General features: G+C 46.3%; 1 protein-coding gene across 1 annotated transcript in view; it reads right to left on the reverse strand.

The window, feature by feature from the left end:
* The window catches only part of VAV1 (vav guanine nucleotide exchange factor 1), a 68,150-nt gene that overhangs the window by 27,796 nt on the left and 22,015 nt on the right, over positions 1–18,339 (reverse strand). Inside the window, exons 2-19 of the mRNA XM_005890710.2 lie at positions 11,199–11,315; positions 10,638–10,696; positions 10,454–10,519; positions 10,177–10,285; positions 9,990–10,085; positions 8,260–8,328; positions 7,972–8,075; positions 6,961–7,060; positions 6,153–6,248; positions 5,859–5,927; positions 5,494–5,580; positions 5,309–5,394; positions 4,549–4,681; positions 3,632–3,741; positions 2,698–2,799; positions 2,351–2,448; positions 2,234–2,256; positions 1,851–1,896 (exon numbers count right to left, since the gene is read on the reverse strand). Coding sequence (XP_005890772.1) covers positions 1,851–1,896; positions 2,234–2,256; positions 2,351–2,448; positions 2,698–2,799; positions 3,632–3,741; positions 4,549–4,681; positions 5,309–5,394; positions 5,494–5,580; positions 5,859–5,927; positions 6,153–6,248; positions 6,961–7,060; positions 7,972–8,075; positions 8,260–8,328; positions 9,990–10,085; positions 10,177–10,285; positions 10,454–10,519; positions 10,638–10,696; positions 11,199–11,315 — 1,570 coding nt within the window. The remainder of the gene's footprint in view (positions 1–1,850; positions 1,897–2,233; positions 2,257–2,350; positions 2,449–2,697; positions 2,800–3,631; positions 3,742–4,548; positions 4,682–5,308; positions 5,395–5,493; positions 5,581–5,858; positions 5,928–6,152; positions 6,249–6,960; positions 7,061–7,971; positions 8,076–8,259; positions 8,329–9,989; positions 10,086–10,176; positions 10,286–10,453; positions 10,520–10,637; positions 10,697–11,198; positions 11,316–18,339) is intronic.

The raw sequence follows: 18,339 nt of genomic DNA on the forward strand, positions 1-18,339 counted from the left end.
CTAACTCCACCTCAACTTTCAAGTGTCCACTTTAATGCCTCTTCCTCTGAGCAGCCTTCCCTGATGGCTCAGACTCATCAGGTCTCCCACTGTGATGCTCCGGAAAACCCTCTACTCCTACCACCTCAACTAGAATAACAGCCAAACCCTGTCTCCTGCTACCCACCTAGGAGCTTTGGGAGGACAGGAAATATCCTGTTTTAGTCATCAATTTACTTCAGAGGATATATACAATAGATATTGAATAAAAATTACTCATCATGACTGTGATCCCATAGACACTGTTAACATATACATGAATCCAGCCTTTCTACCACCACCCCCTGCCCAGGCTAAAAAGAATTCTGGCTTGGTCAAACTGCATCTCCTGCTCCTTACCTTTCAGGTGGACTATGCTTACTCCTTGGAAGGAAAGTTATGACCAACCTAGATAGCATATTCAAAAGCAGAATATTTGTTGGCATTACTTTGCCAACAAAGGTCTGTCTAGTCAAGGCTATGGTTTTTCCTGTGGTCATGTATGGATGTGAGAGTTGGACTGTGAAGAAGGCTGAGCGCCAAAGAATTGATGCTTTTGAACTGTGGTGTTGGAGAAGACTCTTGAGAGCCCCTTGGACTGCAAGGAGATCCAACCAGTCCATTCTGAAGGAGATCAGCCCTGGGATTTCTTTGGAAGGAACGATGCTAAAGCTGAAACTCCAGTACTTTGGCCACCTCATGTGAAGAGTTGACTCATTGGAAAAGACTCTGATGCTGGGAGGGATTGGGGGCAGGAGGAGAAGGGGACGACAGAGGATAAGATGGCTGGATGGCATCACTGACTCGATGGATGTGAGTCTGGGTGAACTCCGGGAGTTGGTGACGGACAGGGAGGCCTGGTGTGCTGCGATTCATGGGGTCGCAAAGAGTTGGACACGACTGAGCGACTGAACTGAACTGATGCTTTGCTGAGACCACCCTATTATGATAAGATTCTGTGACACAGAATCAATGGGAGAGGGCATGAGGTGTGCCCAGCCAGCTAAGACTACAGATGGAGTTTGTCAGCAAACCAAAAAAGGGAGGTGGCCAGTGAATAAAAAAGGTGAATGGGAGGGGGTGGAGGAATAAACTGGGAATTTGAGATGGACAGATGGACACTACTATATATAAAGAGATGAACAACAAGGACCTACTTATAATACAGGGAACTATATTCAATATCTTATAATAACCTACAATGGAAAAGAATCTGAAAAATATCTGTATAACTAAATCACTTTGCTGTATACCTAAATCACTGTAAGCTCCCAGGTGGGTAGCGGGAGACAGGGTTTGGCTAAGTTATTCTAGTTGAGGTGGTAGGAGTAGAGGGTTTTCCGGAGCATCACAGTGGGAGACCTGATGAGTCTGAGCCATCAAGGAAGGTTGCTCAGAGGAGGACGCATTAAAGTGGACACTTGAAAGATGAGGTGGAGTTAGATGGATGAGGAGGCAGGAGTGGTCCAGGCAGAGGGAACAGCATGTGCAAAGCCTAAGAAGCAGGAGGTGAGTAGGGCAAGACTTTATTCAACTAAACTTCAATTTTAAAAAACATCTGTATACATAAAAAAGTGAATGGGAGGCAAGAACATGATAACAAGGATTGCCATGTTCCAAGCACCCCCTTCACAGTGTTTAAGCAAAGCTAATAACAAATTGACTTTGCTATTTAAAAATTCCTTTCAAGTTTCTGGAACTAGAACAGATGTTTTATAAGTAGAATGTTATGTGGTCATTAACATAATTGTTGAGATCTCTCCCTGGGTCAGCATCACTGAGGCAAAGCCTAGATTTCTTTCTGCCCTGCACAGCATCCCCTGCTGACTCACCTAGCTCATTCCTCTTTTTGTCTTGAGCCCGCCGATGTGGCTTATCCTGAAGGGAGAGACAAAAGAGCAAGCATGACTATCTGTACCCCGTCTGGGGGCTCCTCAACCCTTATTTGCCTGCAGATGTGCCTGCTCAGTCACTCAGTTGTGTCAGACTCTTTGCAGCCCCAGGACTGTAGCCTGCCAGGCTCCTCTGTCCATGGGATTTCCCAGGCAAGAATAGTGGAGTGGGTTGCCATTTCCTCCTCCAGGGGATCTTCTAGACCCAGGGATCAACTGGGCATCCAGCCAAGAGCCACACCCACTGATAGAATCTCCCAGGTCCTTCCTTCCCGACTCCTGCCCCAATTTCCATGCGCAGAAAGGAACATGGGGGGTCTCACCTTCTTCATAGTTCCTGAATAATCTATGAGAGGGTAAATATACAGATATACTGGTTAGAATGGGGTTGGGGGGAACCCTCATGCAGAAACCCACCTCCCACCTCAGTCCCGTAGTACCTTGTCCATGTCGACCACACAGAGGGACCCTCCCAAGACACTCCTTGTGTGCAGGTGCTCGGCACCGTTGACAGCGGTACCCCTGATAGAAAGTGCCTCTGAGATGCAGGAGAAGATAAAGGAAGGAGTCAGTGATGCTGAACAAACACAGCCAATCATTTTGCCAACAACATAAAGGGCCCCTTTGGGTTTTTTTAGAGCAGAAGAGAGACAGAGAAGCTGAAGATCAAAGGAGAGCCTCCCCCCTCCCAACTCAGGGGCATGATGGCCAGGGGAGCCCCACCCCCACCCCACAGAGGAAGGGACAACCCACCCCAGCAACCAGGTCCATCCTCCCAGATTCCCACCTCAGCAGCATCTGGCAAGCCTTGCAGGATGTGGTCTCCTCAAAGGAAAACATCTGAAAGTCATGACCATTGGCAGTGGCGTTCTCGGGGTAGATGTTGGAGCTGGCGAGGGAAGAGAATTCCATGCAATGGAACAGGATTCAGCCATTAAAGGCAATGACGTACCAGTACACGCTGCAGCCTACTGTTCCATTGCATGGATATGCCCTATTGCGTTTCTCCATGCGCCCACTGATGGACCGTTGGATTGTGACCATTTTGCTAGTGAATAGTTCTTCAGTGAACATAGGTGGGGACAGAAAGTGGGTGAGTGGGTGCCAAGGGCTGGGAGTAGGGAAAACAGGAAGGGATCACTGCTTGAGTGCAGGGTCTCATCTGGGGGTTTGAAGATATTCTGGAACTAGATAGAGGTGATGGTTGCACAGTGTGAATTTACCAAATACCACTGAATTGTGCACTTTTTTAAAAGATTTTTTTTAATGTGGACCATTTTAAAAGTCTTTATTGAATGTGTTACAATATTGCTTCTATTTCTTATGTTTTGGTTTTTTGGCCACAAGGCATGTAGGATCTTAGTTCCCTGACCAGGGATTGAATTCATACGCCCCTGCACTGGAAGGGGGAGTTTCAACCATTGAACTGCCAGGGCAGTCCCAGAATTGTGCACTTCAAAATGGCTAAGTTTTTGTTATGTGAATGTCATCTCAAGAAAGAGAAGGAGGTGGAAGACAAGGAGGAAGGATTTCGAGGCTGGTGATGGAAAATCGTGAACACTTGGCATTCTGGGGATGCAGACTGTCTTGAAAGCCTGTTCCTCCCACTTCCCAGAGGAAGAAACTGAGGTTTTGAGTGACCCCATGGCAAGGTGAGACTAAAGCCCAAAACTGCCTAAAGTCCTCTGAGGATGGAAAGATGGAGGAGGAGGGGGTCTCACATGGCCATCTCGAACTGCTCCATCCACTTCTTCTTTAGTTCTCGTGTCTTGAAGAACAGCTCATAGCCCTGGGCACCTTGGTCCTCAATCAGGAGGAACATGTGAGTCCACTGTGGAGAAGCAGGGTTTAAAATGAAGGCACCCACCCTGCAGAGGGTGGGACCACATGCCCATTGACCCTACTGCTCTGGGGAGGAAGGGGTCAAGCCAACTACAGCCTGTCTGCCCCCAGGAGAGCCGTGTAAAGGGCTTCCCAGGAGAAGCAAATACACATCCACAAATCTAGATTCATACACATGCATACTTATACCTATGGCTGATTCACACTGATGTATGACAGAAACCAGCACAATATTGTAAAGCAATTATCCTCCAATTAAAAACAAATTTAAATAAAAAATTTTTTTAATTACAAAACAAAATCACACTTGGGACTTCTGTGGCTGTCCGGTGGTTAAGACTCTGCACTTCCGCTGCAGGGGGGCATGAGTCAGATCCTTGATGGGGGAACTAAGATCCCACAGGCCACATGGCCAAAATAAATAAATTAAATTTTAAAAATTAATTTATTTCTCTTAATTGGAGACTAATTACTTTACAACATTGTAGTGATTTTTGCCATACACTGACATGAATCAGCCAAGGGTGTACGTGTGTCCCCCATCCTGAACCTCCCTCCCACCTCCCTCCCCATCCCATCCCTCAAAGTTGTCCCAGGGTCCCGGCTTTGAGTGCCCTGTTTCATGCATCGAACTTGGACTGGTGATCTATTTCACATATGATAATATACATGTTTCAGTGCTAAATCACACACACACACACACACACACAGGCATTCCAAGGGCCAAGTAGAGAGCTCAAGTGGCATTGAGGGTCCCCAGCATTGGGGTCTCCCAGTTACCACCTCTGAGCCTTACCTTCTTGTTGTCCCTCTCTCCGGAGGAGTCATCTCGAACCTGGAAGCTGTGCAGGTTCACAAAGTCCTTGAGGTCGTAGGTGTCCCCTCGGCGCTTACAGATGAGCAGAGCTTTGTCAAGCAAGAAGGCATACCTGGAAGCAATCAAGTGTCCCTGTCTGGCTCCTCCCTAAGTTCCCACAAGCTCTCCACCTGATCCCCTCCCACTTTCCGGGCCCACTCTGCTGTCAATCTAGGATTCTGGCTCTTCTTCTCCACAGTGGCCAACTTGGCCACGCCTACCTGTCTATTTTGACTTCACCCATTTGATTCTTGCTGTTCCTGCCACCTGTCCTTCTTGGCTCCACCCACACAACCATGCTGGCTCTGCTTCCCTTCTCAGTCTAGGCTCCACCCACTGGTACATACGGCCCCACCTACCTCAGATGGTAAAGAATCTGCCTGCAATGAGGGAAAGCCAGGTTCGATCCCTAGGTTGGGAAGATCCCCTAGAGAAGGGAATGGCAACCCACTCCAGTATTCTTGCCTGGAGATTCCCATGAAGAGAGGAGCCTGGCGGGCTACAGTCTATGGGATCGCAAAGAGTCGGAGACACCTGGGCAACAAACTTTTTTTTTCAAAACCTGTCTATCTAGAAATAGCACCAAGCCCTTGCCCAGATTCCATCCTAGATCTGTGTTGGCTCCACCCACCTGCCTAACCAGTAGCCTGGCCCCGCCCCTGTCCAGGCTCCGCCCCAGATCCGTATTGGCTCCGCCCACCTGTCCATCTTGGAGCGCCTCTCCACCGAAGTTATCTTCAGCTCACCATCGATCTTGGGTCGGCCGTAGTGGGCTAGAGACTGGTCCTACACAGCAGACAAGACGTCTGGCAAGGGGCCCCCAGGAGGAGATGACACCCCCTCTCCACGTGGCCACATCCCGGCCCTCCCCGCCCACCCCCTCACCAGGTTCTCGATGGACAGCTGGAAGTTGGTAATCTGCCGCAGCGTCTCATTGTCCCGCTTGACCTCGTTTACGCACTGTGCCAGGTCCTGGGGGTGGGGCAAGGGTGAGCCTGGGTGCCCCCCTCCCCCAGTCCTATCCCCCACCTGGCAGGGGACAGAGGGTCAACCTCCAGCAGGGGGCAGCAGGAGAATGTCACTGTCCCCAAGGGGGATGCTGGGAATGAGTCATTCGAGGTACAGGAGGTCTCGAGAGGGCGGTGGAGGGAGGGGGCGGCCCGTGGGTGTGGCCGTGCCTGGGTGGTACTCCCTGACTTAAACCCATGGGTGTCTGGGTGGCACTGCCATCCCTCTGTGTGACCACTCACCCTCATGGCATCTAGGGCCAGCCGCAAGTTGTCCTTCTCCGTTGCATCCTGTGTGTGTTTCACCAGCTCCTGTGTGACCCACAGAGATGCATATTGCCTGGGCCTGCCCCCTCCTCCTGGGGGGCCTTCCAAACAAGCCTGGCCCACCAGCTCCTTCTTCCTCCTTCTGCTGTCCCTAGAGGCTGGGGCACAGCCCCAGTGATCCCCTCCCAGAAAGGGAAGCCCAGCCCCCAGGAGCCCTTGCAGGGAGATCTGTGTGCCCCTAGAAGCCCATGCCTTCCCCGCTTTGTGCACCTGGAGCAGGAGGTGATATTTGAGCACTCGCTGCATGGGCACCATCAACAGGTCCCTTAAGGTGAACCTCCCGTTGTTGGCGCGCTGACTACATTCCTAGGGGGTTGGAGAAAGGGGTGAGTGAGAAGAGGTGGAAGCAGGTGGGGATTGTTCTAGACCCTGAAGCCTCTTCTCCCCGCTCCCCAAGGAAATAAAGAACACCATGGGGTGCGGGTGACCAGCTGGAGGCTGCCTGGGGTAGATGTCCAGGATTCCTCAGCTGATGGGGGCTCCAGAGAGGGAGGTAGACAGGCCTGGAGGGTCCCCATGATGGAGACCAAAGAAATTGAATGGACAGCAGACACTGGCCATCCCTCATCATCCCTACTCTGTCTATGCTTCCACTAGACAAACGGATCCAGGTTGGGATTCAGTCCAGGATCCGTGCTCCCTCCAGGATCAGGGCTTGGCTGGGATCGGGGCTCTGTGTGAAGTTGGAACTCAGCCCAGAACTGGGGTTTGGCCCAGACTTGGTGCACAGCCAGGGTTGGGCCTCTGGCTGGGGTTCAGTGTGCCCTTGGAGTTCAGGTCAGTGTCAGAACCTCAGGCTGGTACCAGGGCTCCATCCAGAGTACAGGGTTCAGCTGGGGTCAGTTTCTCCCACTTAGCTGATCAGTACCTCCCTCCACAAACCTTCAGCGGACAGACCCCTGACTGGGCTGCAGCAGGAAGGGATGCTCTTTCCAGCTCAGTCTCCCCACTACTGCCCCCCAGAGAGTGGAAAGGAGTGAGAGAACTTCCCCCCGCAAAGATGAAGCCCATCCCCTACTTCCAGCTTCATTTGTACATCCTCCCGGGCTGTGGCCACGCGGTCCAGGTGCTTGCTGGCAGACTCCACCTGGCTACAGTAGCGGCCATAGATGAGGAACCTGCAGGAAGAAGGCAGGCGGCCGGGGAATGACACTGGCACCAAGGTCTGGCAGATCTGGGTGTCAATCCCAGCCCTGCCTCTTCCCAGCTGGATGGTGCTGAGCCTCAGTCTCCCTGTCTGTAAAATGGGCATAACAATAGCACCTCCCACATATGGGTTATTGTAGCATTAAATGAGATAGTGCACAAGAAGCTCTAAGTGGAGCACCTGGCATATCATCTCTGCTTAATGTTCATTTATTTAATAAGAATTTATTGAACACATACTGTGTGCCAAGTTCCACATTAAGCTCTGTAGAATTCCCTGGTAGCCCAGGTGGTAAAGAATCTGCCTGCAGTGCAGGAGACCCCTGTTCGATTCCTGGGTTGGAAATATCTTCTGGAGAAGGGATAGGCTACCCACTCCAGTATTCTTGGGCTTCCCTAGTGGCTCAGCTGGTAAAGAATCCGCCTGCAATGCAGGAGACCTGGGTTTGATCCCTCAGTTGGAAAGATCCCCTGGAGAAGGGAATGGCTACACACTCCAGTATTCTGGCCTGGAGAATTCCATGGACTATATAGTCCATGGGGTCACAAAGAGTCAGACATGACTGAGAGACTTAAAAAAAAAAAAAAAGGCATCAATTTATTCGATCCTCACCACAACCCCAAAGAGGTACATTCTTTGGATCACACTGATTTTAGAGATGCAGAAGTAGAAGCACAGAGAGGTTAAGTGACTTTCTAGTGCCATACAGCTCACAAGAGGAAGAGCTGGGAATTTAACCAGAGATGAGCAGCACTGTGCCCACAAGCAAGGAAAGAAAAGCCTTCTCTGCTTGGTGGTCTATGAGGGCAATGTCTCCCGAATGCCCAGCCTGGGCAGGGCAGGGTGGCCTCCAGAGGTCTGGGCTGGATGCCTGGGTCTCACCTCTCTTTGTATTTGATGAAGACCTGGTAGAGGGTGGATGCACCAGGGTTGGCCAGGGCTTCCTTCATCTCCTTTAGGAAATGGGTGTGTACACGAAGCAGGTCCTACTTGGAGGGAAGGGGTGAGGCTTGGGGTGGGAGCCTGGAGCTGGGGATGCTGGGTGGGAGAAGGATCATCCGCCCACCCTACGAGGTTCATCTCCCAACCCCCACACCCCAGGGACAGGTGAAGCCAGCAAACCATCCCCTCTGTACAGAAGCCCGGGAAGGCAGTAATCAGTCAGCTCACCTCAATGTTGATGAAGATAATCTCGACATCTTGGGGTTTAAGGAACCGCTGCAAGGGCTTCATAAAATGCTGTGGGGGAGTGGGGAGAGAAGGATGGAGAAGGGGAAGACTCCTCCTTCCAGGCAAGCCCCAGAGACACAGAGAGGAGGAGACAGAGATGGAAAGGGACAAATAGAAACATAAGAGACTGGGAGAGAGAGAGAGATGTGTAGAGAGAAAGAGACAGAGGCAAGGAAACAGAAAATGAGAGAAAAGAGTAATGGAGAAAGTCCACACAAAAAACCTGTACAGGACTGTTCCATGCAGAATTTATTATCATAAATTCCCAAAGCAGAAACAACCCATGTGTCCATCGACAGATAAATAAATAACAAAATGTGGTCCATCCAGAAAAAGGAGTGAAGCAATGACATGCACTTCAGTGTGGATGAGCCTTGAAACACGAGATTCAGCGAGAGGAGCCAGGCACGGAAGGCCACACGGTGAATGAGTTCATTTAGATGAAATGTCCAGAATAAATACGCCACAGAGACAGAAAGTAGGTTAGTGGGTGCCAGGGAGGGGCTGGGGGGAAATCAGAGTTTAAGGGGTGATGGCTAAGGGGTATGGGGTTTCTTTGAGGGATGATGAAAATGTTCTAAAATTGGGAATTTCCTGGTTGTCCAGTGGTTAGGAGAGCCTGGGTTCAATTCCTGGCCTAGGAACGAAAATCTCACAAGCTGCAAGGCCAAAACAACAGGAAAAAAAGAAAATGTTCTAAAATTAAACCGTGGTGGGTCGGGAAGATCCCTTGGAGAAGGAAATGGTAACCCACTCCAGTATTCTTGCCTGGAAAATCCCATGGACGGAGAAGCCTGGTAGGCTACAGTCCACGGGGTCACAAAGAGTCAGACACGACTGAGCGACTTCACCTTCACCTTCACCTTCACACAACTTTGTGGGGTTCCCAGGTGGCGCTAGTAGCAAAGAACCTGCCTGCCAACGCAGGAGACACAGGTTCAATCCCCGGGTCAGGTAGATCCCCTGGAGGAGGGCCTGGCAACCCACTCCAGTATTCTTGCCTGGAGAATCCTATGGACAGAGGAGCCTGGTGGGCTACAGTCCATGGGGTCACAAAGAGTTGGACATGACTGAGCACACATACAATACTGTAAATCAACTATACTCCAATACATTTTTTTGAAAATAAACAGTGATGATGGTGGCAAACCCTTGTGAATATACCAGAAAATATTAAATTGTAGATGTTCAATGGCTGAATTGTATGGCATTTTGATTAAATCTCAATAAAATGGTTAAAAAAGAGATGGCCAGGGACTTCCCTGGTGGTCCAGTGCTTAAGACTCCATGCTTCCCCTGCAGGGGGCATGGGTTAGATCCCTGGTCCAGGGAACTGAGATCTCACATGCCACATAGTGCAGCAAAAAAAAAAAAAAAAAAAAAAAGCGAGAGATGGCCAAAGGAAAAAGAGGAAGTAGAAAGTGAGAGTAATAGAGATAAATGGACAAATGAAGAATACAGGAAAAGAGGGCGACAGGGATAAAGAGACACAGAAGGAGAGAAATTCAAATAGAGGGAGAAGTAGGGAGCAACGCCGAGGGGACCAGAGACTATGAGAGATGAAGAAATACGGAGCAGTGAGGACGGGAAACATCCCCAAGCCCGTGTGGGCTGGATGATGCCTCTCCGCTCTGCGCATGCGTCTGGCAAGGACCAGGTCGGAGCATCACCTGTTGGATGGAGCCCAGCGTGTCCGTATACTTCTCCTCCGTCTGCTGGATCTCCCGCAGACAGCAGCACCGCTTGTCATACTCTGTCATCTTGGGCTGAGAGTGGGGAGGAGAGGCTGATGTTGGGGTGTCCGGGGATGCGCCCCACCCATGAGCCTGCCCAACCCGGTCCTGCGCCCCCACACACCGGCATGGGCACCGGCTCCGAGCGCATGAGGTCCTCGTAGACCTCGTCGCCCTCTGCCTCCTCGTTCTCCACGCAGTCGTACAGGTCCTCATCCTCCTCCACCGTGTCGCTGCAGGACGCGGAGTCAGGCGGAGCCAGAGAAGCCTCCAGACCAGCCCCCAGACCAGGGACCCTCCGACACCCCAGGGAGAGGCCAGTCCCCTCAGACCCCCACCCCCCATGGCGGGGCCTTGTCTCCTCAGACCACCAGGGCAGGATCATGGTCTCAGACACTCACTCGATCTGGTCGGACAGGCCACTGTAGATGTCTTCATCACCCACACTCTCCTCAGTGGGGAAGGGCCTGGGGGAACCAAGATGGTATGAGCAGAGACCCAGGGGGGCCAGGTGGGCAGGGGGCTTCAAGGAGGAGGAATAGGGCCTAACGGGGTCCAGAGCTGTCAGCTCACGTAGTTACTCACATGATCCCCTTGTTCTGGGCAATCGGGGTCCAGGACAGAGCGGACAGGGTGTAGATGACCTGTGATGGGGGCCAAGGCTGCTCAGCAAGCCCCTTGCCCACCCACATGCCAGAACACAGCCTCCAAGCACTTGACCTTGAGGTTAGACTTCATGTCCCTGGGAGCCCAATTCAGAATTTTCCCACCTTCCTATGTCCCCACGTCAGCATGTCCACATTCCCTTAACTGAGCACCCACCACTTGAACCCTTTGTTCTAGTCAATCGCCAAAACCACTCAGACAGAATGGGATGATCTTATTTCCAAGTTACAATGGACCTAGGGCTCAGAGAAGCACAGCCACAAATCTGAGGTCACACAGCAAGTGATGGGACAGGGACTCAAACTGGGTTCCACGTGTTCCAAGCAAGGCTGTTTGCACCTGCTGTATGACTTGTTCTAGCCCAGCAGTCCTTCCCTGACAACGCTTGGTTTGTCCAGTGTAGACATTCATGGAAATGAATTGAAATCCAGTCTTTGGGCTCTAGGTGTCCATCTCACAGGCAGCTCAGTCCCATCTTACCTTGCCAAAATCCTGCACGTCGAAGAGGTCGAAGGCCTCAAAGAGTTCACTCCGCTTGAGGCCAAACTTCTCGTAGCAGGTAGACAGAAAGGTGCGGATATTCTTAAGGCAGAGGAACTGTGGAAAGAGAGACGAGGTTGGAGGAAACAAAATGGGACAGGGGAGAAGTTGACTCCTGGCCATTGGGCTTGAGGTCTGGCACAGAAGAGGGAAAAGAAGGCACAGCCCCCTCTCAGGAAAGATCAAGCTGTACCGGAAGCCACATCTACCCCTGCATTTTTTCTTGCTGAAGTACAACTCATAAGATACAAAGTTAACCATTAACAGATAACAATCTGGTGTGTATAAACAATGGAATGTTACTCAGCCATTGAAAAGGAATTACATTTTGATTTATGCTGCATCACAGATAAATCTTGAAAACATTATGCTAAGTGAAATATGCCAAACACAGAAAGATGAAAGGTGTATGATACCACCTATATAAGGTCCCTAGAAAAGGCACATCCATAGAGACAGAAATTAGGATGGGGGGCATGCCAGAGGCTGGGGGAGGGGATGGGGAGTCTGTGTTTAATGGGCACAGAGTTTCTGTTGGGGATGATGAAAAAGTTTTGGATATAGTGGTGATGGTGACACAACGTAATGAATGTATTAAATGCCACTGAATTGTATATTTACAAGTGGTTAAAATGGCAAGTATTATTGTTTTATTTTATATATATGTTATTTGTATATTTTCATATAAAATTTTATTTATATTTATAAAATATACTTATTTTATTTATATATAATGATAAATATGCATAGTTTACCACAATAAAAAATTTAACCATTAACCACTTTATTCATTTTTTAATTAATTTTTATTGGGGTATAGTTGATTTACAATGTTGTGTTAGTTTCTGCTCTCCAACAAAGTTTTTCAGTTATACATATACATATATCCACTCTTTTTAAGATTCTTTTCCTGTGTAGGTCATTACAGAGTCTTTTTTTAGAGCAATGTAAAAATATTTTTATTTTCAAAAATAGTAGATGCAAGCACTTAAGGTTGTCTAATACTATTGTTGGAGAAGGCAATGGCACCCCACTCAAATACTCTTGCCTGGAAAATCCCATGGATGGAGGAGCCTGGTAGGCTGCAGTCCATGGGGTCGCTGAGGGTTGGACATGACTTGAGCGACTTCACTTTCACTTTTCACTTTCCTGCATTAGAGAAGGAAATGGCAACCCACTCCAGTGTTCTTGCCTGGAGAATCCCAGGGACAGGGGAGACTGGTGGACTGCCGTCTATGGGGTCGCACAGAGTTGGACACGACTGAAGCGACTCAGCAGCAGCAGCAATAACCTATAACGGACTTCCCTGGTGGTTCAGTGGTAAAGAATCTGCCTGCAATGCAGGAGACACAGGTTCAATCCCTGGGTCGGGAAGATCCCCTGGAGAAGAAAATGGCAACAAGCGCCAGCATTCTTGCCTGGGAAAATCCATGGATAGAGGAGCCTGGGGGGCTACAGTCCATGGGGTCACAAAAGAGTCGGACATGACTTAGCAACTAAACAACAACTCTGTGATTCTACAATATTTGTATTTGGGGATGCCTACTTTATGTGGTTGGGTACTCAGACTTGTTCCATTCTCTTGATAACCCTGTGGAGTTTTAATGCCCATTTTACCTAAAAGGAAGCAGGCTCAAAGAGGGAAGGAAAGTTGCCCAAGATTATTAACTGCAAGAGTGACTCTGTGGCTGGGAATTCCCTGGTGGTCTAGTGGTTAAGACTCTGCGCTTCCAGTGCAGAGGACACAGGTTTGATCCCCCGTCGGAGAGTGTGTGGCCCAAAAAAAATAAATAAATTCTATGCACAGGGAACTCTGCTCAATATTATGTAACAACCTAAATGGGACAAGAATTTGAAAAAGAACAGATACATGTATATGTATCACTGAATCACCCGACTGTAAACCTGAAACTAACACAACTTGTTAATCAACTATACTCCAATATAAAATAAGAAGTTAAAAAAGGAAAAAGAGTAAGCATGTGGCACAGAAAACACGCTTCTGGTTATCAAAGGGGAAAGGCCGAGAGGGTGACAAATTAGGAGATGGGGATTTACACACTATTGACTATAAAATAAACAACAGGGACCTACTGTATAGCACAGGTAACTATACTCAATACTCTTGAAATAACTTACAGTGGAAAAGAATCTGAAAAAGACTATATGGCAACCCACTCCAGTATTCCTCCCTGGAGAATCCCCATGGAGAGAGGAGCCTGGCAGGCTACAGTCCATGGGTTCCCAAAGAGTCAGACACAACTGAGCAACTAAGCACAGCACACACACATATATAACTGTATCATATGTGCTATGCCCTTGAAGCTAACAACACCGTAAAATTCTTGCCTGGCGAATCCCCGTGGACAGAGAAGCCTGCTGGGCTACAGTCCATAGCATCACAAAGATATGGATATGACTTAAGTGACTTAGCACGCGCAAATCAACTATACCTCATTTTTTAAAAATCCAAATAAAAACAAACAAACAAAAGTAAGACCATGGAAGAGCTGAAATTTAATTCCCAGATGGTGTGAATCTGGAGTCGATTTTCTTGACTATAACTTCATTGCTTTGCATGCAGTGGAAGTCACCATGAGCACCTGCCACCTGTTCCATTCTCAGCACTTTCTCTATATTGTTTTAAATTTATGTATCTTCAAATATGTGTATATATATAAGGTAAGCAACAGGACGGTTTGATGTACTTATTCATAGTGAAAGCATTATTACAGTCAAGCTGATTAACACTTCTCATAGTCACCATGAATAACACTATAATAATACAATATTATACTATAATAATATAATATTATATAATAATATAATATAATAACACTATGAATAACACACTTCTCATAGTCATGTGTGTAATGAATGCACTTGAAATCTACTCTCAGAGCGTAATTATGGTGTTCAGTACAGTGTTACCAAGTACAGTCATACAGTACCCTAGAGCTCCAGACTGACTCATACTATGTAACTTCAACTTAATACCCTTTAACCAATATCTGCACATTAATTTCCCCACCCCTACCCCCAGCTCTTTGTACCTATGGTTCTACTCTGCTTCTGTTAAGTTTTACTCTCTCTGTGTAGAGGTCAGCTCATCAAAATGAATTTAAAAATTAAACAGGAATGCTTCTACTGTGTGTGTCCCCATTAATCATAATGTTCGCTGTTGGTTCCTAACAGAAATTCTGTTCTTCTTTGTCTTTTTTTTTTAATTGAAGTATTAGTTGATTTACACTGTTGTCTTAGCCTCAGGTGTACAACAAAGTGATTCAGATATAGATAGATAATTCTTTTTCAGATTATTTCCATTGTAAATTTTTGCAAGGTCTTCCCTGGTGGTCCAGTGGTGATGAATCTGCCTGCCTATGTAGGCAACACGGGTTCAATCCCTGATCAGGGAAGATCACACATGCTGTGGAGCAACAAAGCCCCTGCACCAAACTGTTGAGCCCACATGCTGTACCTGCTGGAGCCCATGAGCACAGACCCTGTGCTCTGTGACAAGAGAAGCGCTGCAACGCAAAGCCCACATACAACTACAGCAGACCCCATGGGATGCAACTAGAGAAAGCCAGCACAGCAACGAAGACCCAGTGCAGCCAAAAATAATAATGATAATAATAAATAAGTTGTTATAAGATAATGAATATAGTTCCCTGTGCGATATAGTAGGTCTTTGTTGGTCATCTATTTTATATATAGCAGGGTATATATGTTAATCCCAAACTTCTAATTTATAGAAACGTTTTTATCCATTTAAATAAGTTTCTTTGTATTCCTAGCTTCTTGGAAAGTCTTTGTATTTGCTTATTTCATTGAATCAAAAATGGATGTTGACTTTGACTAAGTGATTTCAAAGACCTATACAAGACAAGCAAGTGTATTTTGTTCTTGATTCAATTAGTATAGTGAGTTATATTAATCGAATCCCCGATACTGAATCTTTGGTTCTTTTGAAGTGACTCTCAATTTTTTTCTGCATTTGAAAAAGGTAAAAATGAGTCACACAACATCTATGGGCTCTAAAATGTCAGTGTAAAACCCTGATTATAATTTCAGTGTCATTAATTCCTATGTATCTAAAAATCATAGATTTTTGGAGGCTATTCCACCTCAATATTTGTGAATATTTTTGCTCGCATGCATGTGGCCACATTTAAGTCAGATCAGAAATGATTAAAATAATGTAAAGGGGAATTTACTTTGAATTTTTTAAATATATGTAATCATATTTATATGAGAGATACCATGGAATCCTTGCAATAATCTTACAAAATAATTACAACTATTATACTCATTTTATAGATAAGAAAACTCAGGCAGGGACAGACACATTTGGAGTACAAACTTAGCTGCATTTATGAATCAATTCAATACACACTGTTCTCTGTATCTTTGTATCTCACACTTTCATCTTCAGATTGTATCTTCTTCTGAATTATTTCCACATCCACAGCCTACTTAAGCCATTCTACGTGAAACATGAACTTTAACATAATTGAATGTATTTAAGGCGAGAACATCCTACTCTCAAAGAAAACCAGGATCGAGTGCTATAAACAGAAGTCAGTATAAAACAAATATGATGTAAATAGTGTTATAAAATTTTAGCTTGGTGGTCCAGTGGTTAGGACTCCGCACTCCCAATGCAGAAGGCCAGAATTCAACCCCTGGTCAGGGAACTAGATCCCACATGCCACAGCTAAAGATCCTGTATGTCACAACTAAGATCTGGTGCCGCCAAATAAATAAATACTTTTTAAAAAATTTAAACCTTTGTCTTAGGTAAAAAGCAAAACATTACACTTAACACTGAAATGCTGCAGAAATTTTCTTTGACATCAGAACTAAGGCAAGAGTGCCCACTGTTCATTCTTATTCATATTGCACCAAAGAGCTTAACCTGTGTTGTAAGACAAGACAAAGAAAGAAAAGGAAATTAGAAAAGAAAGACATTAATGCTCAGTTTTGCAAATGATATGATAGAAAGCCCCAAAGAACACACACATAAATAACTGGAATCAATAAAATAGCAATGCCACTGAATACAAACTCAACTTAGTGCATCACATGTGGGCACATCAACAACAATCAGAAAATGTGTTGTTTTTTAAAGATAACATTTGTGAAATATTAGAATAAGCCAAACTAAACTACGGTGATAGAAATCAAATCAGTGGTTGCTTCTGGGGTGGGGAGGGTAGAAGAGATTGACTCAGAAAGGCTGCAAGTGATGAAAAAGTTCCGTGTCTTGAAAAGGGTGAGGGTTGCACAAGGGTACGTGTTTGCTAGAACTGATTGAACAATAAGTTGAAGAACCGAGCATTTCCCTGTATGAAAACTGGATTTGATTTTAAAAGGATAGCATTTCCCATCATCTAAAAAATGTAAAAGCTCAATGTCTGCCAGTTCAGGGACATGGGTTTAATCCCTGGGTCAGGAATATCCCCTGGAGTAGCTAATATATTCTCCAGTATTCTTGCCTGGGAAAACCACAGATAGAGGAGCCTGACGGGCTAGAGTTCATAGGGTCACAAAAGAATCAGACACAACTTTGTGACTAAACAACAACAAAATGTTACACAAACAACAAAGCTGGTTAATATCTAACACATCTAACAAAAGAAGTATAAATCCTTTATGAAGTAAATTATAAAATTTTATGGAAAGGTATGAAGGAGCATCTAAATAACTAGAGTGACATATGTACTAATTCTTATCTAGAAAAACTCAATATTTAAAAATTTTCAGCCTTCACCAAAACTGAGCTATAGATTCCAGGCAATTACTATTAAAATCCCAGAATGACTTTTCACTGAACATCTTTTATGTGACCATCACTGAACTCCAGGGCTCTCTTTAAACCTTACAATCTTTAATCCCTGGAGCCAGGACAGAGATCCTGGGATGGTAAGGTAGAGAACAGGATGGAGAATAAACTCCCACAGTGCCCCTAATCCAAAAGGATACACGAAGGAAATTCTGTGGCAGCCCAGTAATTAGAACTAACCCCATGTTCTCACTGCCAAGGGCCCAGGCTCAATTCCTGGTTGGAGAACTAAGATCAAGGTGTGTCTAAAAGAAGGATAAGAGGAGATTCTCCTATTCGCTGTGTGTCTTTGGGAAAATCACCTCCCCTCTCTGAACTTGTTTCCTCACGGACCATCATAATGCCCACTGTGGCATGTTGTTGTAATTCAATATAATAATCCATGTAAAGGGTTCAGCATGGTGTGAGACTCAATATCTGGAAATAATCATTATCACCATAGTGATTATCACATCATCAGTATTATGATTACCACCACCATAATCATCTTTATAATCATCACCATCAATATCATCACCATCTGCATCATCATGACCAACGTCACCATTACAATGACCGTTACTACCATCATCATCATTACCATCACCATCATCATCATTAACATCTTCATCATCATGATCAATGTCCCCATCATAATCTCTATTACCATCACCATCATCATATTCATCTTCATCATCATCACCATCAGCAGCAGCAATATCACCATCACAGTCACCACTGTCCCCACCACCACAATCACCAGCATCACCACCATCACTGTCACTGCCATGGTCATCACCACCATCATCACTATGATTGTATTCACCATCATCTTCTTAGCTCCAGCTGGAAAGCCCAAGAGCATTCACCGACCCATCAGTTCCCAGAACTGGAAAAGACCTCAGGTAGCCACTAGTCTCCAATGTTCATCACCCAGAGAGAAGAAAAAAAATCCAGACAGTAGGAACTTATTCAAGGTCACAAAGCAAGCTGGGTATCTCATAGCACCTCCCAGGCCTTAGTTCTATTTCTGCTGCCTACCTGTGCAGAGGACACTGAAAGTCCACGAGAATTCATGCTTTCTCTTCTATAATATGGAATTGCTGCTGCAAAGTTGACTGCCCAGCCAAAGACTACATTTCCATCCCCTCTTGCAAGTGGGTGTGGCCATATGCCTAGTTCCAGCCAATGGAATGTGAGTATTCATTAGATGCACCATTCTCAGGGCAACGTATTTAAGAAGTGAAATTGCATTCT

The sequence above is a fragment of the Bos mutus genome, chromosome 7 (genome assembly GCF_027580195.1).
Source record: "Bos mutus isolate GX-2022 chromosome 7, NWIPB_WYAK_1.1, whole genome shotgun sequence".
In the NCBI taxonomy this organism is placed as follows: Eukaryota; Metazoa; Chordata; class Mammalia; order Artiodactyla; family Bovidae; genus Bos; species Bos mutus.